Below are 27382 nucleotides of genomic sequence, written 5' to 3'. Positions count from 1 at the left end.
ATGAGAAGCTGTCTAGATTACACTTTGTGTCTAGTATCGTAAGAAGCGGCATCAAAAACTCTTTCAAATGAGATATAATTCGTGAACATTGAAAGAGTATGGCTACCTCAAAATCCAGAATAACACCCAGCAGCCTAAAACTTTTTCAGTTTGTCGAGATTTCGATGAGAAGCTGTCTAGATTACACTTTGTGTCTAGTATCGTTAGAAGCGGCATAAAAAACTCTTTCAAATGAGGTATAAGTCGTGAACATTGAAAGAGTATGGCTACCTCAAAATCCAGAATAACACCCAGCAGCCTAAAACTTTTTCAGAGTTTGTCAAGATTTCGATGAGAAGCTGTCTAGATTACACTTTGTGTCTAGTATCGTAAGAAGCGGCATCAAAAACTCTTTCGAATGGGGTATAATTCGTGAACATTGAAAGAGTATGGCTACCTCAAAATCCAGAATAACACCCAGCAGCCTAAAACTTTTTCAGAGTTTGTCAAGATTTCGATGAGAAGCTGTCTAGATTACACTTTGTGTTTAGTATCGTAAGAAGCGGCATCAAAAACTCTTTCAAATGAGATATAATTCGTGAACATTGAAAGAGTATGGCTACCTCAAAATCCAGAATAACACCCAGCAGCCTAAAACTTTTTCAGAGTTTGTCAAGATTTCGATGAGAAGCTGTCTAGATTACACTTTGTGTCTAGTATCGTAAGAAGCGGCATCAAAAACTCTTTCAAATGAGATATAATTCGTGAACATTGAAAGAGTATGGCTACCTCAAAATCCAGAATAACACCCAGCAGCCTAAAACTTTTTCAGAGTTTGTCAAGATTTCGATGAGAAGCTGTCTAGATTACACTTTATGTCTAGTATCGTAAGAAGCGGCATCAAAAACTCTTTCAAATGAGATATAATTCGTAAACATTAAAAGAGTATGGCTACCTCAAAATCCAGAATAACACCCAGCAGCCTAAAACTTTTTCAGAGTTTGTCAAGATTTCGATGAGAAGCTGTCTAGATTACACTTTGTGTCTAGTATCGTAAGAAGCGGCATCAAAAACTCTTTCAAATGAGATATAATTCGTAAACATTGAAAGAGTATGGCTACCTCAAAATCCAGAATAACACCCAGCAGCCTAAAACTTTTTCCGAGTTTGTCAAGATTTCGATGAGAAGCTGTCTAGATTACACTTTGTGTCTAGTATCGTAAGAAGCGGCATCAAAAACTCTTTCAAATGAGATATAATTCGTAAACATTGAAAGAGTATGGCTACCTCAAAATCCAGAATAACACCCAGCAGCCTAAAACTTTTTCAGAGTTTGTCAAGATTTCGATGAGAAGCTGTCTAGATTACACTTTGTGTCTAGTATCGTAAGAAGCGGCATCAAAAACTCTTTCAAATGAGATATAATTCGTGAACATTGAAAGAGTATGGCTACCTCAAAATCCAGAATAACACCCAGCAGCCTAAAACTTTTTCAGAGTTTGTCAAGATTTCGATGAGAAGCTGTCTAGATTACACTTTGTGTCTAGAATCGTAAGAAGCGGCATCAAAAACTCTTTCAAATGAGGTATAAGTCGTGAACATTGAAAGAGTATGGCTACCTCAAAATCCAGAATAACACCCAGCAGCCTAAAACTTTTTCAGAGTTTGTCAAGATTTCGATGAGAAGCTGTCTAGATTACACTTTGTGTTTAGTATCGTAAGAAGCGGCATCAAAAACTCTTTCAAATGAGATATAATTCGTGAACATTGAAAGAGTATGGCTACCTCAAAATCCAGAATAACACCCAGCAGCCTAAAACTTTTTCAGAGTTTGTCAAGATTTCGATGAGAAGCTGTCTAGATTACACTTTGTGTCTAGTATCGTAAGAAGCGGCATCAAAAACTCTTTCAAATGAGATATAACTCGTGAACATTGAAAGAGTATGGCTACCTCAAAATCCAGAATAACACCCAGCAGCCTAAAACTTTTTCAGAGTTTGTCAAGATTTCGATGAGAAGCTGTCTAGATTACACTTTGTGTCTAGTATCGTAAGAAGCGGCATCAAAAACTCTTTCAAATGAGATATAATTCGTAAACATTGAAAGAGTATGGCTACCTCAAAATCCAGAATAACACCCAGCAGCCTAAAACTTTTTCAGAGTTTGTCAAGATTTCGATGAGAAGCTGTCTAGATTACACTTTGTCTAGAATCGTAAGAAGCGGCATCAAAAACTCTTTCAAATGAGATATAATTCGTGAACATTGAAAGAGTATGGCTACCTCAAAATCCAGAATAACACCCAGCAGCCTAAAACTTTTTCAGTTTGTCAAGATTTCGATGAGAAGCTGTCTAGATTACACTTTGTGTCTAGTATCGTAAGAAGCGGCATCAAAAACTCTTTCAAATGAGATATAATTCGTGAACATTGAAAGAGTACGGCTACCTCAACATCCAGAATAACACCCAGCAGCCTAAAACTTTTTCAGAGTTTGTCAAGATTTCGATGAGAAGCTGTCTAGATTACACTTTGTGTCTAGTATCGTAAGAAGCGGCATCAAAAACTCTTTCAAATGAGATATAATTCGTGAACATTGAAAGAGTATGGCTACCTCAAAATCCAGAATAACACCCGGCAGCCTAAAACTTTTTCAGAGTTTGTCAAGATTTCGATGAGAAGCTGTCTACATTACACTTTGTGCATTACATTACATTACATTACAGTACATTACAGTACATTACAATCAATTTTTTTTTACGATAAGCAATTGAAATTAGAGTTTAAATGGATTTGTTATACAATTTCCATTCTGATATTTGACTCTCCATTCCATAAATAAAGATTCTTTTGCTTGAATTGTTAATTGAAAGTACCCTCAACAATACTATAAAAATGTATACATAATCATGTTTTTAAAAAAACATGCATTTTACTTTCCTCGTATTCGAAATGAAAAGTAGAGTGTTTAACTCGGGTGAAAGGCATCCTTTCTGCCTCGGACTATTGGCGCTCTCACTGCGTTCGAGCGCCAAAATACCTCGGTAGAATTTAATGCCTTTCATCCCTTGGTTAACAATCTACTATTCTGTAACTCGTTGAACATTTCATGATTTACATTTAAACGAGGAACGTACCCGCATAGCTTAGACTTGTCTCGCGCAGTCATTGTACGTTGAAACTTCTTATCCAAGCTTGCTACGGTGAACTCGTAGGTATAAAACAGTTCCTTTTTATTTTCGATCCCGACAAAAAGACAATTCGACACGATTTCTTTGCCAACAGGCTTCAAATTTAAACTTTCTATTATATCGCGACGTAAATAAGTCTTCTGTGCGCCCGAATCAATAAAGCATCGTATCGGTATACATTTCTTATCGTATTCCTGGGTTCGAATCCCGGCAGAGGCATTTATTTGCGTGATGGGCACGAATATTTGAAGGGTACACGGAAAGAACATGTCTAGTCACTTTTTTCGGAAAATGAGATTTTCATTTCAAAATGTAGAGCTCTTAATGAACTATTAGTTATATCTTTTGCTACCACTGTATAATATATGTAACACAACTTTTTTTTTAGTTAAAAAAGACCTGGTCACGGAATTACCATACATTTTGACATGGTTCCAAATTTTAAAACCGCGATTACTCAACATGTTACTAAATTGACTAGACATGTTCTTTCCGTCCGTGTACCCTTAATTTGTTCTTGCGTCTTGGATGTTTTTTATACAAATTCATTTGAAGTAAGAAGCGGCATGAAAAACTCTTTCAAATGAGGTATAAATTCGTGAACATTGAAAGACCGTGGCTACCTCAAAATCCAGAATAACACCCAGCAGCCTAAAACTTTTTCAGAGTTTGTCAAGATTTCGATGAGAAGCTGTCCAGATTACACTTTGTGTCTAGTATCGTAAGAAGCGGCATCAAAAACTCTTTCAAATGAGATATAATTAGTGAACATTGAAAGACCGTGGCTACCTCAAAATCCAGAATAACACCCAGCAACCTAAAACTTTTTCAGTTTGTCAAGATTTCGATGAGAAACTGTCTAGATTACACTTTGTGTCTAGTATCGTAAGAAGCGGCATCAAAAACTCTTTCAAATGAGATATAATTCGTGAACATTGAAAGAGTATGGCTACCTCAAAATCCAGAATAACACAAAGCAGCCTAAAACTTTTTCAGAGTTTGTCAAGATTTCGATGAGAAGCTGTCTAGATTACACTTTGTGTCTAGTATCGTAAGAAGCGGCATCAAAAACTCTGTCAAATGAGATATAATTCGTAAACATTGAAAGAGTATGGCTACCTCAAAATCCAGAATAACACCCAGCAGCCTAAAACTTTTTCAGAGTTTGTCAAGATTTCGATGAGAAGCTGTCTAGATTACACTTTGTGTCTAGTATCGTAAGAAGCGGCATCAAAAACTCTTTCAAATGAGATATAATTCGTGAACATTGAAAGAGTATGGCTACCTCAAAATCCAGAATAACACCCAGCAGCCTAAAACTTTTTCAGTTTGTCGAGATTTCGATGAGAAGCTGTCTAGATTACACTTTGTGTCTAGTATCGTAAGAAGCGGCATAAAAAACTCTTTCAAATGAGGTATAAGTCGTGAACATTGAAAGAGTATGGCTACCTCAAAATCCAGAATAACACCCAGCAGCCTAAAACTTTTTCAGAGTTTGTCAAGATTTCGATGAGAAGCTGTCTAGATTACACTTTGTGTCTAGTATCGTAAGAAGCGGCATCAAAAACTCTTTCGAATGAGGTATAATTCGTGAACATTGAAAGAGTATGGCTACCTCAAAATCCAGAATAACACCCAGCAGCCTAAAACTTTTTCAGAGTTTGTCAAGATTTCGATGAGAAGCTGTCTAGATTACACTTTGTGTCTAGTATCGTAAGAAGCGGCATCAAAAACTCTTTCAAATGAGATATAATTCGTGAACATTGAACGAGTATGGCTACCTCAAAATCCAGAATAACACCCAGCAGCCTAAAACTTTTTCAGAGTTTGTCAAGATTTCGATGTGAAGCTGTCTAGATTACACTTTGTGTCTAGTATCGTAAGAAGCGGCATTAAAAACTCTTTCAAATGAGATATAATTCGTGAACATTGAAAGAGTATGGCTACCTCAAAATCCAGAATAACACCCAGCAGCCTAAAACTTTTTCAGAGTTTGTCAAGATTTCGATGAGAAGCTGTCTAGATTACACTTTGTGTCTAGAATCGTAAGAAGCGGCATCAAAAACTCTTTCAAATGAGGTATAAGTCGTGAACATTGAAAGAGTATGGCTACCTCAAAATCCAGAATAACACCCAGCAGCCTAAAACTTTTTCAGAGTTAGTCAAGATTTCGATGAGAAGCTGTCTAGATTATACTTTGTGTTTAGTATCGTAAGAAGCGGCATCAAAAACTCTTTCAAATGAGATATAATTCGTAAACATTGAAAGAGTATGGCTACCTCAAAATCCAGAATAACACCCAGCAGCCTAAAACTTTTTCAGAGTTTGTCAAGATTTCGATGAGAAGCTGTCTAGATTACACTTTGTGTCTAGTATCGTAAGAAGCGGCATCAAAAACTCTTTCAAATGAGATATAATTCGTGAACATTGAACGAGTATGGCTACCTCAAAATCCAGAATAACACCCAGCAGCCTAAAACTTTTTCAGAGTTTGTCAAGATTTCGATGAGAAGCTGTCTAGATTACACTTTGTGTCTAGTATCGTAAGAAGCGGCATCAAAAACTCTTTCAAATGAGATATAATTCGTGAACATTGAAAGAGTATGGCTACCTCAAAATCCAGAATAACACCCAGCAGCCTAAAACTTTTTCAGAGTTTGTCAAGATTTCGATGAGAAGCTGTCTAGATTACACTTTGTGTCTAGAATCGTAAGAAGCGGCATCAAAAACTCTTTCAAATGAGGTATAAGTCGTGAACATTGAAAGAGTATGGCTACCTCAAAATCCAGAATAACACCCAGCAGCCTAAAACTTTTTCAGAGTTTGTCAAGATTTCGATGAGAAGCTGTCTAGATTACACTTTGTGTTTAGTATCGTAAGAAGCGGCATCAAAAACTCTTTCAAATGAGATATAATTCGTAAACATTGAAAGAGTATGGCTACCTCAAAATCCAGAATAACACCCAGCAGCCTAAAACTTTTTCAGAGTTTGTCAAGATTTCGATGAGAAGCTGTCTAGATTACACTTTGTGTCTAGTATCGTAAGAAGCGGCATCAAAAACTCTTTCAAATGAGGTATAAGTCGTGAACATTGAAAGAGTATGGCTACCTCAAAATCCAGAATAACACCCAGCAGCCTAAAACTTTTTCAGAGTTTGTCAAGATTTCGATGAGAAGCTGTCTAGATTACACTTTGTGTTTAGTATCGTAAGAAGCGGCATCAAAAACTCTTTCAAATGAGATATAATTCGTGAACATTGAAAGAGTATGGCTACCTCAAAATCCAGAATAACATCCAGCAGCCTAAAACTTTTTCAGTTTGTCAAGATTTCGATGAGAAGCTGTCTAGATTACACTTTGTGTCTAGTATCGTAAGAAGCGGCATCAAAAACTCTTTCAAATGAGATATAATTAGTGAACATTGAAAGACCGTGGCAACCTCAAAATCCAGAATAACACCCAGCAACCTAAAACTTTTTCAGTTTGTCAAGATTTCGATGAGAAGCTGTCTAGATTACACTTTGTGTCTAGTATCGTAAGAAGCGGCATCAAAAACTCTTTCGAATGAGATATAATTCGTGAACATTGAAAGAGTATGGCTACCTCAAAATCCAGAATAACACCCAGCAGCCTAAAACTTTTTCAGTTCGTCAAGATTTCGATGAGAAGCTGTCTACATTACACTTTGTGCATTACATTACATTACATTACAGTACATTACAGTACATTACAATCAATTTTTTTTTACGATAAGCAATTGAAATTAGAGTTTAAATGGATTTGTTATACAATTTCCATTCTGATATTTGACTCTCCATTCCATAAATAAAGATTCTTTTGCTTGAATTGTTAATTGAAAGTACCCTCAACATATACTATAAAAATGTATACATAATCATGTTTTTAAAAAAACATGCATTTTACTTTCCTCGTATTCGAAATGAAAAGTAGTGTTTAACTCGGGTGAAAGGCATCCTTTCTGCCTCGGACTATTGGCGCTCTCACTGCGTTCGAGCGCCAAAATACCTCGGTAGAATTTAATGCCTTTCATCCCTTGGTTAACAATCTACTATTCTGTAACTCTTTGAACATTTCATGATTTACATTTAAACGAGGAACGTACCCGAGCTTAGACTTGTCTCGCGCAGTCATTGTACGTTGAAACTTCTTATCCAAGCTTGCTACGGTGAACTCGTAGGTATAAAACAGTTCCTTTTTAGTTTCGATCCCGACAAAAAGACAATTCGACACGATTTCTTTGCCAACAGGCTTCAAATTTAAACTTTCCATTATATCGCGACGTAAATAAGTCTTCTGTGCGCCCGAATCAATAAAGCATCGTACCGGTATACATTTCTTATCGTATTCCTGGGTTCGAATCCCGGCAGAGGCATTTATTTGCGTGATGGGCACGAATATTTGAAGGGTACACGGAAAGAACATGTCTAGTCACTTTTTTCGGAAAATGAGATTTTCATTTCAAAATGTAGAGCTCTTAATGAACTATTAGTGACATCTTTTGCTACCACTGTATAATATATGTAACACAACTTTTTTTTTAGTTAAGGTGGTTCGACTAGGTTACCCAAAGCTTAAACCCCGCTAGATGGCGTCACTTTCGCAAATTTTCAGGTTTTATTTTTTTGTGGAATAGTGTTGGTATCTGTATACTTAAAAGTATGTTTAGCGCACTTTTTACATAAATATTGAACTATTATAATAAACATTGAATACTTCATTAGTGCAAAAAACACTTTTAAAGTCGACAGAGTGTTTCTGTCATGCTATTTCCTACTATTACTCACACATGCAAACAGTGTTTCCGTGATGCTTGTAGTAGACAATTTCATGCAGTGTAAGTATGCTGCAATGGCGTTGCGGTATGTTCGTGGAAATACGTGCAAGAGGATTCGGGTTCGAGACTGGTACGTCAGGGGTACTTTTTTTTGTCCTTTTTGTGTTATCTTATGTTTCTTATACCTTTTATTCTTCGAATTCTTGTCCGATTCCGATATAACCGAAATATATTTCAGTGATATCGGAAACGGCTCTAACGATTTCGATGAAATTTGCTGTAAGGGGTTCGATCTAGCTAGGTCTTATCTCTGGGAAAACGAGCATTTTTGAGTTTTTACTTATGTTTTCTTTTTCTCCCAGATATTCAGTATTAATAATAAATTAGTTTATAACGTTTTATTAAAATATGTGACGTTTTGAACTAAAAGGTACCACATTGTCGGTTGTCGCTTAGGTTGATTTCATTTTGAGGCTTTATGGAAATATGACAACAATAAGTAGGTACCCGTTTGGTTGAAAACGCCACATATATTGAAAACCTGACTTTCACAAATCTCACCTTTTTGGGTTCTTCCAACTCAAGGATGGAGAATACTGACGATTCTTAGTAGCACTAGCCCAAGGAAGTCCAGGTTTGTAAGTGTCAGGTATCAGTTTTTTTTAAAGCGCTAAATATCGTTCTACAAGTAAAGCAATCCCTTACTGCCCAGCCTCTATAGCATTTTTCAAACTGGAAGGGTACGATGATAGATTTCATCTCCATACAATTTATAACCTAATAATGCCAAATGTTGCAAAATTATATTGAATTGAGATCTATCATCGTACCCTTGCAGTTTGAAATAGTTATTTACGATACAAGTGCGGAAAAGAGAAAATTCGAAACGAGTGGCGACAGATTAAAACACGACCGCAGAGAGTGTTTTAAATCGACACGAGTTGCGAATTACCTATTCGCACGTGTATCGTACAACGTTTTACAGTACATATGGCCCTTTAAACTTTCGACATATGCATGAAAAGTGCTCTTTACGCACTAGGGCGAGAAAGTTGCACCATATGTACTGTAAAATACTTTTTAGTACATATGGTGCTACATATACGTTACCGCCCTAGTGCGGTAATTGGTACAATACATGCATATGTCGAAAATGTAAAGGGCCATAATTATGTACTGTAAAACGTTGTACAATACACGTGCGAAAAGGTAATTCGCAACTCGTGTCGATTAAAACACTTCCTTCGGTCGTGTTTCAATTTATCGCCACTCGTTGCCAATTTCCTACTTTTCGCACTTGTATCGTAATGTACTAATAATAAAGTAGTAATTGTAAAATAAAATTAAAACTTTTTTTATATTTTTTTTTGGATTCAAGTAGGTACAGTGAGTAACAACATTGCATGGCTTTCTTATTATAACTATTATAGAAAACGGGATATTTATCATGTTTATTTATATTATTTATTTCTCGATATTTTGGCCGGTCTTGCAAGACCAGTCGTTGTGGAGATCCCTGGGGAGGCCTATGTCCAGCAGTGGATGTCTTGTTGGTGTAGATGGATTCACACAACAAATGAAATAACATTTTTTCATATTTGTTATCCGTAGTTGTCCCTGTACCTGAAAGAAAAATAATATCATGATAGCACAAAATCTCTAATGTTATAGGAAGAAAGATGATGCAACAATATGGATTCTAATAAAGTTATCATTTACTTACCTAGTAATAATTGTGTTTTTCATTCATAGACAAAATTCCATAATTTTCATCACCAGGAAATGTTTTATTTTACTTTATTGCAGTGAGGATGTCCTGATTTTTTCTGGCTAATGTAGGAAAACATTTTATTTCCAAGAATGCCTCTTCATTTTGCACAATACCTAAAAAAACCTGGAGTTAGTGACACATTGACTATTCGGCAACCAAAACAGTAATAATTACATTATATAGGTATTGTTCACTGCTTATATCGACCATTACGGAAGAAGTGAGAATTATTTTCTAAAAAGATCGGCACGAGAAAATTACAATGTACAATGAAGGAATGAAACTTACGAAACTTCACCATCATGAATTCCGCTTCAATTGAGTCTGAATTTTTCTGGATTTTCGCGGACCAGAACACCGATGATTTTTGTAACTTGATTTAGACGTTGCTATCATTTTCAATTTATACAAACAAATTGATGTCACAATAAACATGACCCTATGTGTCAGTGTCAACACTGTCAAATAAAAATGCACTAAACATGACGGCACTGCAAATCCTGCCAGGTCGGCCAGGCAACGTCGCCAACGTCATAGAGTGGCAACGCCGCACGCAACGTATTTGTACACGACATTTGTGACACACACATACGTAAAATTGATGAAAAAATTACGTTGATTTATGTATGATTTCTGTATGAAACAAAGTTTTTCTATTAATTTAGCGCAAACGAATATTCGAAAGTAGATAAATAAGCAAATATTTCTGTAGTAATAGTGTGTAGTGCCTTAATTAAAGCAGATTGAATTTTGTATGAAAATCGAACCACCTTAAAAAAGACCTGGTCACGGAATTACCATACATTTTGACATGGTTCCAAATTTTAAAACCGCGATTACTCAACATGTTACTAAATTGACTAGACATGTTCTTTCCGTCCGTGTACCCTTAATTTGTTCTTGCGTCTTGGATGTTTTTTATACAAATTCATTTGAAGAAGCGGCATGAAAAACTCTTACAAATGAGGTATAAATTCGTGAACATTGAAAGACCGTGGCTACCTCAAAATCCAGAATAACACCCAGCAGCCTAAAACTTTTTCAGAGTTTGTCAAGATTTCGATGAGAAGCTGTCCAGATTACACTTTGTGTCTAGTATCGTAAGAAGCGGCATCAAAAACTCTTTCAAATGAGATATAATTAGTGAACATTGAAAGACCGTGGCTACCTCAAAATCCAGAATAACACCCAGCAACCTAAAACTTTTTCAGTTTGTCAAGATTTCGATGAGAAGCTGTCTAGATTACACTTTGTGTCTAGTATCGTAAGAAGCGGCATTAAAAACTCTTTCAAATGAGATATAATTCGTGAACATTGAAAGAGTATGGATACCTTAAAATCCAGAATAACACAAAGCAGCCTAAAACTTTTTCAGAGTTTGTCAAGATTTCGATGAGAAGCTGTCTAGATTACACTTTGTGTCTAGTATCGTAAGAAGCGGCATCAAAAACTCTGTCAAATGAGATATAATTCGTAAACATTGAAAGAGTATGGCTACCTCAAAATCCAGAATAACACCCAGCAGCCTAAAACTTTTTCAGAGTTTGTCAAGATTTCGATGAGAAGCTGTCTAGATTACACTTTGTGTCTAGTATCGTAAGAAGCGGCATCAAAAACTCTTTCAAATGAGATATAATTCGTGAACATTGAAAGAGTATGGCTACCTCAAAATCCAGAATAACACCCAGCAGCCTAAAACTTTTTCAGTTTGTCGAGATTTCGATGAGAAGCTGTCTAGATTACACTTTGTGTCTAGTATCGTAAGAAGCGGCATAAAAAACTCTTTCAAATGAGGTATAAGTCGTGAACATTGAAAGAGTATGGCTACCTCAAAATCCAGAATAACACCCAGCAGCCTAAAACTTTTTCAGAGTTTGTCAAGATTTCGATGAGAAGCTGTCTAGATTACACTTTGTGTCTAGTATCGTAAGAAGCGGCATCAAAAACTCTTTCGAATGAGGTATAATTCGTGAACATTGAAAGAGTATGGCTACCTCAAAATCCAGAATAACACCCAGCAGCCTAAAACTTTTTCAGAGTTTGTCAAGATTTCGATGAGAAGCTGTCTAGATTACACTTTGTGTTTAGTATCGTAAGAAGCGGCATCAAAAACTCTTTCAAATGAGATATAATTCGTGAACGTTGAAAGAGTATGGCTACCTCAAAATCCAGAATAACACCCAGCAGCCTAAAACTTTTTCAGAGTTTGTCAAGATTTCGATGAGAAGCTGTCTAGATTACACTTTGTGTCTAGTATCGTAAGAAGCGGCATCAAAAACTCTTTCAAATGAGATATAATTCGTGAACATTGAAAGAGTATGGCTACCTCAAAATCCAGAATAACACCCAGCAGCCTAAAACTTTTTCAGAGTTTGTCAAGATTTCGATGAGAAGCTATCGAGATTACACTTTGTGTCTAGTATCGTAAGAAGCGGCATCAAAAACTTTTCAAATAAGATATAATTCGTGAACATTGAAAGAGTATGGCTACCTCAAAATCCAGAATAACACAAAGCAGCCTAAAACTTTTTCAGAGTTTGTCAAGATTTCGATGAGAAGCTGTCTAGATTACACTTTGTGTCTAGTATCGTAAGAAGCGGCATCAAAAACTCTTTCAAATGAGATATAATTCGTGAACATTGAAAGAGTATGGCTACCTCAAAATCCAGAATAACACCCAGCAGCCTAAAACTTTTTCAGAGTTTGTCAAGATTTCGATGAGAAGCTGTCTAGATTACACTTTGTGTCTAGTATCGTAAGAAGCGGCATCAAAAACTCTTTCAAATGAGATATAATTCGTGAACATTGAAAGAGTATGGCTACCTCAAAATCCAGAATAACACCCAGCAGCCTAAAACTTTTTCAGAGTTTGTCAAGATTTCGATGAGAAGCTGTCTAGATTACACTTTGTGTCTAGTATCGTAAGAAGCGGCATAAAAAACTCTTTCAAATGACAGGTATAAGTCGTGAACATTGAAAGAGTATGGCTACCTCAAAATCCAGAATAACACCCAGCAGCCTAAAACTTTTTCAGTTCGTCAAGATTTCGATGAGAAGCTGTCTACATTACACTTTGTGCATTACATTACATTACATTACATTACAGTACATTACAGTACATTACAATCAATTTTTTTTTACGATAAGCAATTGAAATTAGAGTTTAAATGGATTTGTTATACAATTTCCATTCTGATATTTGACTCTCCATTCCATAAATAAAGATTCTTTTGCTTGAATTGTTAATTGAAAGTACCCTCAACATATACTATAAAAATGTATACATAGTCATGTTTTTAAAAAAACATGCATTTTACTTTCCTCGTATTCGAAATGAAAAGTAGAGTGTTTAACTCGGGTGAAAGGCATCCTTTCTGCCTCGGACTATTGGCGCTCTCACTGCGTTCGAGCGCCAAAATACCTCTGTAGAAATTAATGCCTTTCATCCCTTGGTTAACAATCCACTATTCTGTAACTCTTTGAACATTTCATGATTTACATTTTAAACGAGGAACGTACCCGCAGAGATTAGACTTGTCTTGACAAACTCTGAAAAAGTTTTAGGCTGCTGGGTGTTATTCTGGATTTTGAGGTAGCCATATTCTTTCAATGTTCACGAATTATATCTCATTTGAAAGAGTTTTTGATGCCGCTTCTTACGATACTAGACACAAAGTGTAATCTAGACAGCTTCTCATCGAAATCTTGACAAACTCTGAAAAAGTTTTAGGCTGCTGGGTGTTATTCTGGATTTTGAGGTAGCCATACTCTTTCAATGTTCACGAATTATATCTCATTTGAAAGAGTTTTTGATGCCCCTTCTTACGATACTAGACACAAAGTGTAATCTAGACAGCTTCTCATCGAAATCTTGACAAACTGAAAAAGTTTTAGGCTGCTGGGTGTTATTCTGGATTTTGAGGTAGCCGTACTCTTTCAATGTTCACGAATTATATCTCATTTGAAAGAGTTTTTGATGCCGCTTCTTACGATACTAGACACAAAGTGTAATCTAGACAGCTTCTCATCGAAATCTTGACAAACTCTGAAAAAGTTTTTGGCTGCTGGGTGTTATTCTGGATTTTGAGGTAGCCATACTCTTTCAATGTTTACGAATTATATCTCATTTGAAAGAGTTTTTGATGCCGCTTCTTACGATACTAGACACAAAGTGTAATCTAGACAGCTTCTCATCGAAATCTTGACAAACTCTGAAAAAGTTTTAGGCTGCTGGGTGTTATTCTGGATTTTGAGGTAGCCATACTCTTTCAATGTTCACGAATTATATCTCATTTGAAAGAGTTTTTGATGCCCCTTCTTAAGATACTAGACACAAAGTGTAATCTAGACAGCTTCTCATCGAAATCTTGACAAACTCTGAAAAAGTTTTAGGCTGCTGGGTGTTATTCTGGATTTTGAGGTAGCCATACTCTTTCAATGTTCACGAATTATATCTCATTTGAAAGAGTTTTTGATGCCGCTTCTTACGATACTAGACACAAAGTGTAATCTAGACAGCTTCTCATCGAAATCTTGACAAACTCTGAAAAAGTTTTAGGCTGCTGGGTGTTATTCTGGATTTTGAGGTAGCCATACTCTTTCAATGTTCACGAATTATATCTCATTTGAAAGAGTTTTTGATGCCCCTTCTTACGATACTAGACACAAAGTGTAATCTAGACAGCTTCTCATCGAAATCTTGACAAACTCTGAAAAAGTTTTAGGCTGCTGGGTGTTATTCTGGATTTTGAGGTAGCCATACTCTTTCAATGTTCACGAATTATATCTCATTTGAAAGAGTTTTTGATGCCGCTTCTTACGATACTAGACACAAAGTGTAATCTAGACAGCTTCTCATCGAAATCTTGACAAACTCTGAAAAAGTTTTAGGCTGCTGGGTGTTATTCTGGATTTTGAGGTAGCCATACTCTTTCAATGTTCACGAATTATATCTCATTTGAAAGAGTTTTTGATGCCGCTTCTTACGATACTAGACACAAAGTGTAATCTAGACAGCTTCTCATCGAAATCTTGACAAACTCTGAAAAAGTTTTAGGCTGCTGGGTGTTATTCTGGATTTTGAGGTAGCCATACTCTTTCAATGTTTACGAATTATATCTCATTTGAAATAGTTTTTGATGCCGCTTCTTACGATACTAGACACAAAGTGTAATCTAGACAGCTTCTCATCGAAATCTTGACAAACTGAAAAAGTTTTAGGCTGCTTTGTGGTATTCTGGATTTTGAGGTAGCCATACTCTTTCAATGTTCACGAATTATATCTCATTTGAAAGAGTTTTTGATGCCGCTTCTTACGATACTAGACACAAAGTGTAATCTAGACAGCTTCTCATCGAAATCTTGAAAAACTGAAAAAGTTTTAGGTTGCTGGGTGTTATTCTGGATTTTGAGGTAGCCACGGTCTTTCAATGTTCACGAATTATACCTCATTTGAAAGAGTTTTTCATGCCGCTTCTTACTTCAAATGAATTTGTATAAAAAACATCCAAGACGCAAGAACAAATTAAGGGTACACGGAAAGAACATGTCTAGTCAATTTAGTAACATGTTGAGTAATCGCGGTTTTAAAATTTGGAACCATGTCAAAATGTATGGTAATTCCGTGACCAGGTCTTTTTTAACTAAAAAAAAAGTTGTGTTACATATATTATACAGTGGTAGCAAAAGATGTCACTAATAGTTCATTAAGAGCTCTACATTTTGAAATGAAAATCTCATTTTCCGAAAAAAGTGACTAGACATGTTCTTTCCGTGTACCCTTCAAATATTCGTGCCCATCACGCAAATAAATGCCTCTGCCGGGATTCGAACCCAGGAATACGATAAGAAATGTATACCGGTACGATGCTTTATTGATTCGGGCGCACAGAAGACTTATTTACGTCGCGATATAATGGAAAGTTTAAATTTGAAGCCTGTTGGCAAAGAAATCGTGTCGAATTGTCTTTTTGTCGGGATCGAAACTAAAAAGGAACTGTTTTATACCTACGAGTTCACCGTAGCAAGCTTGGATAAGAAGTTTCAACGTACAATGACTGCGCGAGACAAGTCTAAGCTCTGCGGGTACGTTCCTCGTTTAAATGTAAATCATGAAATGTTCAAAGAGTTACAGAATAGTAGATTGTTAACCAAGGGATGAAAGGCATTAAATTCTACCGAGGTATTTTGGCGCTCGAACGCAGTGAGAGCGCCAATAGTCCGAGGCAGAAAGGATACCTTTCACCCGAGTTAAACACTCTACTTTTCATTTCGAATACGAGGAAAGTAAAATGCATGTTTTTTTAAAAACATGACTATGTATACATTTTTATAGTATATGTTGAGGGTACTTTCAATTAACAATTCAAGCAAAAGAATCTTTATTTATGGAATGGAGAGTCAAATATCAGAATGGAAATTGTATAACAAATCCATTTAAACTCTAATTTCAATTGCTTATCGTAAAAAAAAATTGATTGTAATGTACTGTAATGTACTGTAATGTAATGTAATGTAATGCACAAAGTGTAATGTAGACAGCTTCTCATCGAAATCTTGACGAACTGAAAAAGTTTTAGGCTGCTGGGTGTTATTCTGGATTTTGAGGTAGCCATACTCTTTCAATGTTCACGAATTATATCTCATTCGAAAGAGTTTTTGATGCCGCTTCTTACGATACTAGACACAAAGTGTAATCTAGACAGCTTCTCATCGAAATCTTGACAAACTCTGAAAAAGTTTTAGGCTGCTGGGTGTTATTCTGGATTTTGAGGTAGCCGTACTCTTTCAATATTCACGAATTATATCTCATTTGAAAGAGTTTTTGATGCCGCTTCTTACGATACTAGACACAAAGTGTAATCTAGACAGCTTCTCATCGAAATCTTGACAAACTGAAAAAGTTTTAGGCTGCTGGGTGTTATTCTGGATTTTGAGGTAGCCATACTCTTTCAATGTTCCCGAATTATATCTCATTTGAAAGAGTTTTTGATGCCGCTTCTTACGATACTAGACACAAAGTGTAATCTAGACAGCTTCTCATCGAAATCTTGACAAACTCTGAAAAAGTTTTAGGCTGCTGGGTGTTATTCTGGATTTTGAGGTAGCCATACTCTTTCAATGTTCACGAATTATATCTCTTTCGAAAGAGTTTTTGATGCCGCTTCTTACGATACTAGACACAAAGTGTAATCTAGACAGCTTCTCATCGAAATCTTGACAAACTCTGAAAAAGTTTTAGGCTGCTGGGTGTTATTCTGGATTTTGAGGTAGCCATACTCTTTCAATGTTCACGAATTATATCTCATTTGAAAGAGTTTTTGATGCCGCTTCTTACGATACTAGACACAAAGTGTAATCTAGACAGCTTCTCATCGAAATCTTGACAAACTCTGAAAAAGTTTTAGGCTGCTGGGTGTTATTCTGGATTTTGAGGTAGCCATACTCTTTCAATGTTCACGAATTATATCTTATTTGAAAAGTTTTTGATGCCGCTTCTTACGATACTAGACACAAAGTGTAATCTCGATAGCTTCTCATCGAAATCTTGACAAACTCTGAAAAAGTTTTAGGCTGCTGGGTGTTATTCTGGATTTTGAGGTAGCCACGGTCTTTCAATGTTCACGAATTATACCTCATTTGAAAGAGTTTTTCATGGCGCTTCTTACTTCAAATGAATTTGTATAAAAAACATCCAAGACGCAAGAACAAATTAAGGGTACACGGAAAGAACATGTCTAGTCAATTTAGTAACATGTTGAGTAATCGCGGTTTTAAAATTTGGAACCATGTCAAAATGTATGGTAATTCCGTGACCAGGTCTTTTTTAACTAAAAAAAAGTTGTGTTACATATATTATACAGTGGTAGCAAAAGATATAACTAATAGTTCATTAAGAGCTCTACATTTTAAAATGAAAATCTCATTTTCCGAAAAAAGTGACTAGACATGTTCTTTCCGTGTACCCTTCAAATATTCGTGCCCATCACGCAAATAAATGCCTCTGCCGGGATTCGAACCCAGGAATACGATAAGAAATGTATACCGGTACGATGCTTTATTGATTCGGGCGCACAGAAGACTTATTTACGTCGCGATATAATAGAAAGTTTAAATTTGAAGCCTGTTGGCAAAGAAATCGTGTCGAATTGTCTTTTTGTCGGGATCAAAACAAAAAAGAACTGTTTTATACCTACGAGTTCACCGTAGCAAGCTTGGATAAGAAGTTTCAACGTACAATGACTGCGCGAGACAAGTCTAAGCTCTGCGGGTACGTTCCTCGTTTAAATGTAAATCATGAAATGTTCAAAGAGTTACAGAATAGTAGATTGTTAACCAAGGGATGAAAGGCATTAATTTCTACCGAGGTATTTTGGCGCTCGAACGCAGTGAGAGCGCCAATAGTCCGAGGCAGAAAGGATGCCTTTCACCCGAGTTAAACACTCTACTTTTCATTTCGAATACGAGGAAAGTAAAATGCATGTGTTTTTTTTAAAACATGACTATGTATACATTTTTATAGTATATGTTGAGGGTACTTTCAATTAACAATTCAAGCAAAAGAATCTTTATTAATGGAATGGAGAGTCAAATATCAGAATGGAAATTGTATAACAAATCCATTTAAACTCTAATTTCAATTGCTTATCGTAAAAAAAAATTGATTGTAATGTACTGTAATGTACTGTAATGTACTGTAATGTACTGTAATGTACTGTAATGTAATGTAATGTAATGCACAAAGTGTAATGTAGACAGCCTCTCATCGAAATCTTGACGAACTGAAAAAGTTTTAGGCTGCTGGGTGTTATTCTGGATTTTGAGGTAGCCATACTCTTTCAATGTTCACGAATTATATCTCATTCGAAAGAGTTTTTGATGCCGCTTCTTACGATACTAGACACAAAGTGTAATCTAGACAGCTTCTCATCGAAATCTTGACAAACTCTGAAAAAGTTTTAGGCTGCTGGGTGTTATTCTGGATTTTGAGGTAGCCATACTCTTTCAATGTTCACGAATTATATCTCATTTGAAAGAGTTTTTGATGCCCCTTCTTACGATACTAGACACAAAGTGTAATCTAGACAGCTTCTCATCGAAATCTTGACAAACTCTGAAAAAGTTTTAGGCTGCTGGGTGTTATTCTGGATTTTGAGGTAGCCATACTCTTTCAATGTTCACGAATTATATCTCATTTGAAAGAGTTTTTGATGCCGCTTCTTACGATACTAGACACAAAGTGTAATCTAGACAGCTTCTCATCGAAATCTTGACAAACTCTGAAAAAGTTTTAGGCTGCTGGGTGTTATTCTGGATTTTGAGGTAGCCATACTCTTTCAATGTTCACGAATTATATCTCATTTGAAAGAGTTTTTGATGCCGCTTCTTACGATACTAGACACAAAGTGTAATCTAGACAGCTTCTCATCGAAATCTTGACAAACTCTGAAAAAGTTTTAGGCTGCTGGGTGTTATTCTGGATTTTGAGGTAGCCATACTCTTTCAATGTTTACGAATTATATCTCATTTGAAATAGTTTTTGATGCCGCTTCTTACGATACTAGACACAAAGTGTAATCTAGACAGCTTCTCATCGAAATCTTGACAAACTGAAAAAGTTTTAGGCTGCTTTGTGGTATTCTGGATTTTGAGGTAGCCATACTCTTTCAATGTTCACGAATTATATCTCATTTGAAAGAGTTTTTGATGCCGCTTCTTACGATACTAGACACAAAGTGTAATCTAGACAGCTTCTCATCGAAATCTTGAAAAACTGAAAAAGTTTTAGGTTGCTGGGTGTTATTCTGGATTTTGAGGTAGCCACGGTCTTTCAATGTTCACGAATTATACCTCATTTGAAAGAGTTTTTCATGCCGCTTCTTACTTCAAATGAATTTGTATAAAAAACATCCAAGACGCAAGAACAAATTAAGGGTACACGGAAAGAACATGTCTAGTCAATTTAGTAACATGTTGAGTAATCGCGGTTTTAAAATTTGGAACCATGTCAAAATGTATGGTAATTCCGTGACCAGGTCTTTTTTAACTAAAAAAAAAGTTGTGTTACATATATTATACAGTGGTAGCAAAAGATGTCACTAATAGTTCATTAAGAGCTCTACATTTTGAAATGAAAATCTCATTTTCCGAAAAAAGTGACTAGACATGTTCTTTCCGTGTACCCTTCAAATATTCGTGCCCATCACGCAAATAAATGCCTCTGCCGGGATTCGAACCCAGGAATACGATAAGAAATGTATACCGGTACGATGCTTTATTGATTCGGGCGCACAGAAGACTTATTTACGTCGCGATATAATGGAAAGTTTAAATTTGAAGCCTGTTGGCAAAGAAATCGTGTCGAATTGTCTTTTTGTCGGGATCGAAACTAAAAAGGAACTGTTTTATACCTACGAGTTCACCGTAGCAAGCTTGGATAAGAAGTTTCAACGTACAATGACTGCGCGAGACAAGTCTAAGCTCTGCGGGTACGTTCCTCGTTTAAATGTAAATCATGAAATGTTCAAAGAGTTACAGAATAGTAGATTGTTAACCAAGGGATGAAAGGCATTAAATTCTACCGAGGTATTTTGGCGCTCGAACGCAGTGAGAGCGCCAATAGTCCGAGGCAGAAAGGATACCTTTCACCCGAGTTAAACACTCTACTTTTCATTTCGAATACGAGGAAAGTAAAATGCATGTTTTTTTAAAAACATGACTATGTATACATTTTTATAGTATATGTTGAGGGTACTTTCAATTAACAATTCAAGCAAAAGAATCTTTATTTATGGAATGGAGAGTCAAATATCAGAATGGAAATTGTATAACAAATCCATTTAAACTCTAATTTCAATTGCTTATCGTAAAAAAAAATTGATTGTAATGTACTGTAATGTACTGTAATGTAATGTAATGTAATGCACAAAGTGTAATGTAGACAGCTTCTCATCGAAATCTTGACGAACTGAAAAAGTTTTAGGCTGCTGGGTGTTATTCTGGATTTTGAGGTAGCCATACTCTTTCAATGTTCACGAATTATATCTCATTCGAAAGAGTTTTTGATGCCGCTTCTTACGATACTAGACACAAAGTGTAATCTAGACAGCTTCTCATCGAAATCTTGACAAACTCTGAAAAAGTTTTAGGCTGCTGGGTGTTATTCTGGATTTTGAGGTAGCCGTACTCTTTCAATATTCACGAATTATATCTCATTTGAAAGAGTTTTTGATGCCGCTTCTTACGATACTAGACACAAAGTGTAATCTAGACAGCTTCTCATCGAAATCTTGACAAACTGAAAAAGTTTTAGGCTGCTGGGTGTTATTCTGGATTTTGAGGTAGCCATACTCTTTCAATGTTCCCGAATTATATCTCATTTGAAAGAGTTTTTGATGCCGCTTCTTACGATACTAGACACAAAGTGTAATCTAGACAGCTTCTCATCGAAATCTTGACAAACTCTGAAAAAGTTTTAGGCTGCTGGGTGTTATTCTGGATTTTGAGGTAGCCATACTCTTTCAATGTTCACGAATTATATCTCTTTCGAAAGAGTTTTTGATGCCGCTTCTTACGATACTAGACACAAAGTGTAATCTAGACAGCTTCTCATCGAAATCTTGACAAACTCTGAAAAAGTTTTAGGCTGCTGGGTGTTATTCTGGATTTTGAGGTAGCCATACTCTTTCAATGTTCACGAATTATATCTCATTTGAAAGAGTTTTTGATGCCGCTTCTTACGATACTAGACACAAAGTGTAATCTAGACAGCTTCTCATCGAAATCTTGACAAACTCTGAAAAAGTTTTAGGCTGCTGGGTGTTATTCTGGATTTTGAGGTAGCCATACTCTTTCAATGTTCACGAATTATATCTTATTTGAAAAGTTTTTGATGCCGCTTCTTACGATACTAGACACAAAGTGTAATCTCGATAGCTTCTCATCGAAATCTTGACAAACTCTGAAAAAGTTTTAGGCTGCTGGGTGTTATTCTGGATTTTGAGGTAGCCACGGTCTTTCAATGTTCACGAATTATACCTCATTTGAAAGAGTTTTTCATGGCGCTTCTTACTTCAAATGAATTTGTATAAAAAACATCCAAGACGCAAGAACAAATTAAGGGTACACGGAAAGAACATGTCTAGTCAATTTAGTAACATGTTGAGTAATCGCGGTTTTAAAATTTGGAACCATGTCAAAATGTATGGTAATTCCGTGACCAGGTCTTTTTTAACTAAAAAAAAGTTGTGTTACATATATTATACAGTGGTAGCAAAAGATATAACTAATAGTTCATTAAGAGCTCTACATTTTAAAATGAAAATCTCATTTTCCGAAAAAAGTGACTAGACATGTTCTTTCCGTGTACCCTTCAAATATTCGTGCCCATCACGCAAATAAATGCCTCTGCCGGGATTCGAACCCAGGAATACGATAAGAAATGTATACCGGTACGATGCTTTATTGATTCGGGCGCACAGAAGACTTATTTACGTCGCGATATAATAGAAAGTTTAAATTTGAAGCCTGTTGGCAAAGAAATCGTGTCGAATTGTCTTTTTGTCGGGATCAAAACAAAAAAGAACTGTTTTATACCTACGAGTTCACCGTAGCAAGCTTGGATAAGAAGTTTCAACGTACAATGACTGCGCGAGACAAGTCTAAGCTCTGCGGGTACGTTCCTCGTTTAAATGTAAATCATGAAATGTTCAAAGAGTTACAGAATAGTAGATTGTTAACCAAGGGATGAAAGGCATTAATTTCTACCGAGGTATTTTGGCGCTCGAACGCAGTGAGAGCGCCAATAGTCCGAGGCAGAAAGGATGCCTTTCACCCGAGTTAAACACTCTACTTTTCATTTCGAATACGAGGAAAGTAAAATGCATGTGTTTTTTTTAAAACATGACTATGTATACATTTTTATAGTATATGTTGAGGGTACTTTCAATTAACAATTCAAGCAAAAGAATCTTTATTAATGGAATGGAGAGTCAAATATCAGAATGGAAATTGTATAACAAATCCATTTAAACTCTAATTTCAATTGCTTATCGTAAAAAAAAATTGATTGTAATGTACTGTAATGTACTGTAATGTACTGTAATGTACTGTAATGTACTGTAATGTAATGTAATGTAATGCACAAAGTGTAATGTAGACAGCCTCTCATCGAAATCTTGACGAACTGAAAAAGTTTTAGGCTGCTGGGTGTTATTCTGGATTTTGAGGTAGCCATACTCTTTCAATGTTCACGAATTATATCTCATTCGAAAGAGTTTTTGATGCCGCTTCTTACGATACTAGACACAAAGTGTAATCTAGACAGCTTCTCATCGAAATCTTGACAAACTCTGAAAAAGTTTTAGGCTGCTGGGTGTTATTCTGGATTTTGAGGTAGCCATACTCTTTCAATGTTCACGAATTATATCTCATTTGAAAGAGTTTTTGATGCCGCTTCTTACGATACTAGACACAAAGTGTAATCTAGACAGCTTCTCATCGAAATCTTGACAAACTCTGAAAAAGTTTTAGGCTGCTGGGTGTTATTCTGGATTTTGAGGTAGCCGTACTCTTTCAATGTTCACGAATTATATCTCATTTGAAAGAGTTTTTGATGCCGCTTCTTACGATACTAGACACAAAGTGTAATCTAGACAGCTTCTCATCGAAATCTTGACAAACTCTGAAAAAGTTTTTGGCTGCTGGGTGTTATTCTGGATTTTGAGGTAGCCATACTCTTTCAATGTTCACGAATTATATCTCATTTGAAAGAGTTTTTGATGCCGCTTCTTACGATACTAGACACAAAGTGTAATCTAGACAGCTTCTCATCGAAATCTTGACAAACTGAAAAAGTTTTAGGCTGCTGGGTGTTATTCTGGATTTTGAGGTAGCCATACTCTTTCAATGTTCACGAATTATATCTCATTTGAAAGAGTTTTTGATGCCGCTTCTTACGATACTAGACACAAAGTGTAATCTAGACAGCTTCTCATCGAAATCTTGACAAACTCTAAAAAAGTTTTAGGCTGCTGGGTGTTATTCTGGATTTTGAGGTAGCCATACTCTTTTAATGTTCACGAATTATATCTCATTTGAAAGAGTTTTTGATGCCGCTTCTTACGATTCTAGACACAAAGTGTAATCTAGACAGCTTCTCATCGAAATCTTGACAAACTCTGAAAAAGTTTTAGGCTGCTGGGTGTTATTCTGGATTTTGAGGTAGCCATACTCTTTCAATGTTTACGAATTATATCTCATTTGAAAGAGTTTTTGATGCCGCTTCTTACGATACTAGACACAAAGTGTAATCTAGACAGCTTCTCATCGAAATCTTGACAAACTCTGAAAAAGTTTTAGGCTGCTGGGTGTTATTCTGGATTTTGAGGTAGCCATACTCTTTCAATGTTCACGAATTATATCTCATTTGAAAGAGTTTTTGATGCCGCTTCTTACGATACTAGACACAAAGTGTAATCTAGACAGCTTCTCATCGAAATCTTGACAAACTCTGAAAAAGTTTTAGGCTGCTGGGTGTTATTCTGGATTTTGAGGTAGCCATACTCTTTCAATGTTCACGACTTATACCTCATTTGAAAGAGTTTTTTATGCCGCTTCTTACGATACTAGAAGCAAAGTGTAATCTGGACAGTGTCCCTAAAAATAACGAAACCATTGAAGAAACGTTGTAGGCTGCCTGTTTGTGAAGTTAGCTGCCCTATGTGTTTTGTGAATAATTTGGCCCTTTTTGGGCTTAACACTTTCAGTTGTGATAAAAAAGTCAAATTTCTTTTAAAAACATGTTGTATATGCTCTTGAAAATGCTTAATATGTGAGTGTACAGGAGGTATATAAAATGACATCTTAATTTGGTTGGATTATCTTGGGCTGCCAGCTTTAGGCTGCTAACTTCACGCCGGTTTTCTGTTGCCGCTATAACAACAAATGCTAAAAAGTACGGAACCCTCGTTGGGCGAATCCGACTCGCACTAGTCCGGTTTTTTATAAATGAATTTACCTCAACTTGTACCTATACCCATTGGATTGTAAAGATCACAAATTTGTACATACTAGCTTTTGCCCGCGACTTCGTCTGCGTGAAGTTAGTAATTTGGGTAGCTTATTTTTTAATCCAATCTGCTTTTTATCGAGTGTCCATACAAACGTCCACCCCCCTTTTCACCCCCTTAAAGGATGACTTCTGGGATAAAAACTACCCTATGTCCTTCCCCAGGACTCAAACTATCTCTACCTATATACTCAATTTCAACTAATATCGGTTCAGCCGTTTAAGCGTGAAAAGGTTACAGGCAGACAGACAGACACACTTTCGCATTTATAATATTAGTATGGCTGTATATAAGCTTAATAAAAATAAACTGATCAACTAATAAATCAGGCTTCAATTAATTCTTTCAATTTCAACGAGCGCTAATTCTACACGTGTCGGTACTGACAGCGAATAATTGCGCGCAAACGGACTTAGGCGCCAATCCCGTCCACGTGCCAACTTCCTACGTCTAGGACCTACGCAGTACATCCACATAGTACAGGAAGATAAACACGCATTAAATATCCCCTAACCCAAGTCGAAAACGCAGAAACACGGATTTGCGTAACACTTCATTAAATCGCGATTTCCAGCTATTTTAGACATCTGCGTCTTTGGCACCTAGGGAGAGCGGCGATGATCAGAATCAAATGTTGTATTTCACGGCTAATTTTAAATGCGTAATATTTTTAAAATATTTTGACATTGTGAAACTTCTGTTTCAACCTTGAAAAATTAAGCGCGTTGTAACAACAATCAAAACAAACCCTACGTTTTATATTGGAATTTGGAATGTTTTCAGAATTCGTTTGAAGAGAGATCAGGTTCCTTACACAGCTTTCTATATAAATATAATGGTTACTAGAACTGTATATTTTCTTTGTATTATGTAGATACATATAGACTCTTAGGTATGCTTAGGTTTATGGCTTTTAGAATTGATCACTTATTAAAATTATTTCAAAACGGGTCACTCACGTCTCACGTATTATTAAGTCGAATAGCTCGACATATTTCGATCCAATTTACGAGGATTCTCTTCACGGAGCAACGACACGTCTGACCCGTTTTAAAATAATTTTAATATGTTTGAGTCTCACGGGAGTTTTATAGTTAAAATGGATCACTTCATGATATGGTTGAGTGTTTCATATATATATTAATACAAAAGGGTGCAGTTCGTCTCATACCTACTTCAAATACCTTGTCTACTAAACCAGACTCGAGTATTACTAACGGGCTCCCCTATTTGAATTGAATGCAGGCCTACGCTACGCCCACTTAAACAGGAATAAACCTCAATCATGTTCAAATTCAAACATAAATACATTAGCATAATTTCTATTTAACAATACAACAGCAAGCCCTAGCTTAGCATTTTAGAATTTCGATAAATTGCGGTCAGGAAATAAATAATCCGTTAGATTAGAATATTAGTTTTCACAGATTAAAATTTACAATAAATTGTACGTAATATGTTCTTATTCCAATTACCTACCTAACCAGCGACAAACCTCCCATCCCATTTGTTCGATTTCCACACTTACACCCCAGATCAGACTGAATTGCTCAACTCATCAGCTGATCTCGCTGGAGCGCAAACTCATTAGGAGTATACCAGTGTAGCAAATCAAGTCTGGCCGCGGAATAGCTCTGGAATTTCCATAGGCTACCATAATACCACAGCCCGATCGCTCTACTGTTCTGGAGCATAGAGCCCAACCCAAGTCAGTATAAACAAAAAAAAACAAAAGGTTACTCCAAATCAAAGAGGATAAGAGCGGTACTGTCACAGTAAATTTGGTAGCCACAATAAATTCACTGCCATCTATCTATCGACACACGTTAAAACTAAAAATATCAAAAAATGTATTTATATATGGATAAATGTTTTTTTTTTATTTGCATTAATTATTTTTATATTATTTTGACCCATGTTCTTTCACTGATATGCGTTAAAATTGTTAAATAACAAATGAAACCATCAACGCCATCTATCCGAGAGTAGGCCAAAGGTAGTGGCGCCATCTGATCGAGAATCAAATTTTCTAATGTGTGTTATATTTTTTTGTAATACTCTTTGTATTAATACAAACCGATTAGGAACTTATTATTTTGTAAGAAACAGCCAAATTTTCTTGATTTTCGAGGCACGTTTTTTCTTAGACTGTATCCATCTATTACGGAGTCATATCTATCTTTGCTCCAAATACTTATTTAACGTATTGTGTGTACTTGTCCACAGGACGAGCATGGGTGACGCTGGCCACAAACGACTCCTACGGCCTGGGAGCACTGGTCTTGGCTCACTCCCTGCGCCGCGTTCGTTCCACGCATTCCACTGTGGTCCTCATCACACCATCAGTTACTGATGCCATGAGGTTATAACCTACATTATACATTTCCAAGTGGATTCCGGTTACAATACTAATGGCAGCACACTACCTGACCCGGCTTGATTCGTTGTCACCTGATACAGGCGCGTGAGGCGCGTCGCTTGTTAAAAAACGATTCGATGGCGAAAAATGGCAGCGAAACTATCTTTATCTCGCTATAAACAGAGGTTATCACCTCGGTAATTGCACAAATTATATCTATAT

The 27382-nt window shown here is 36.2% G+C and overlaps 1 protein-coding gene across 10 annotated transcripts in view; it reads left to right on the top strand.

Annotated features, from left to right (window-relative positions):
• The window catches only part of LOC134755970 (mucin-2-like), a 55561-nt gene that overhangs the window by 12999 nt on the left and 15180 nt on the right, over positions 1-27382 (top strand). For all 10 annotated transcript variants that reach the window (XM_063692692.1, XM_063692687.1, XM_063692691.1 and 7 more), the window contains exon 2: positions 27028-27163. In XM_063692692.1, coding sequence (XP_063548762.1) covers positions 27028-27163 — 136 coding nt within the window. The remainder of the gene's footprint in view (positions 1-27027; positions 27164-27382) is intronic.

Source organism: Cydia strobilella, chromosome 3 (assembly GCF_947568885.1).
Source record: "Cydia strobilella chromosome 3, ilCydStro3.1, whole genome shotgun sequence".
Lineage (NCBI taxonomy): Eukaryota > Metazoa > Arthropoda > Insecta > Lepidoptera > Tortricidae > Cydia > Cydia strobilella.
This window is presented reverse-complemented; position numbering and strand designations above follow the sequence as displayed.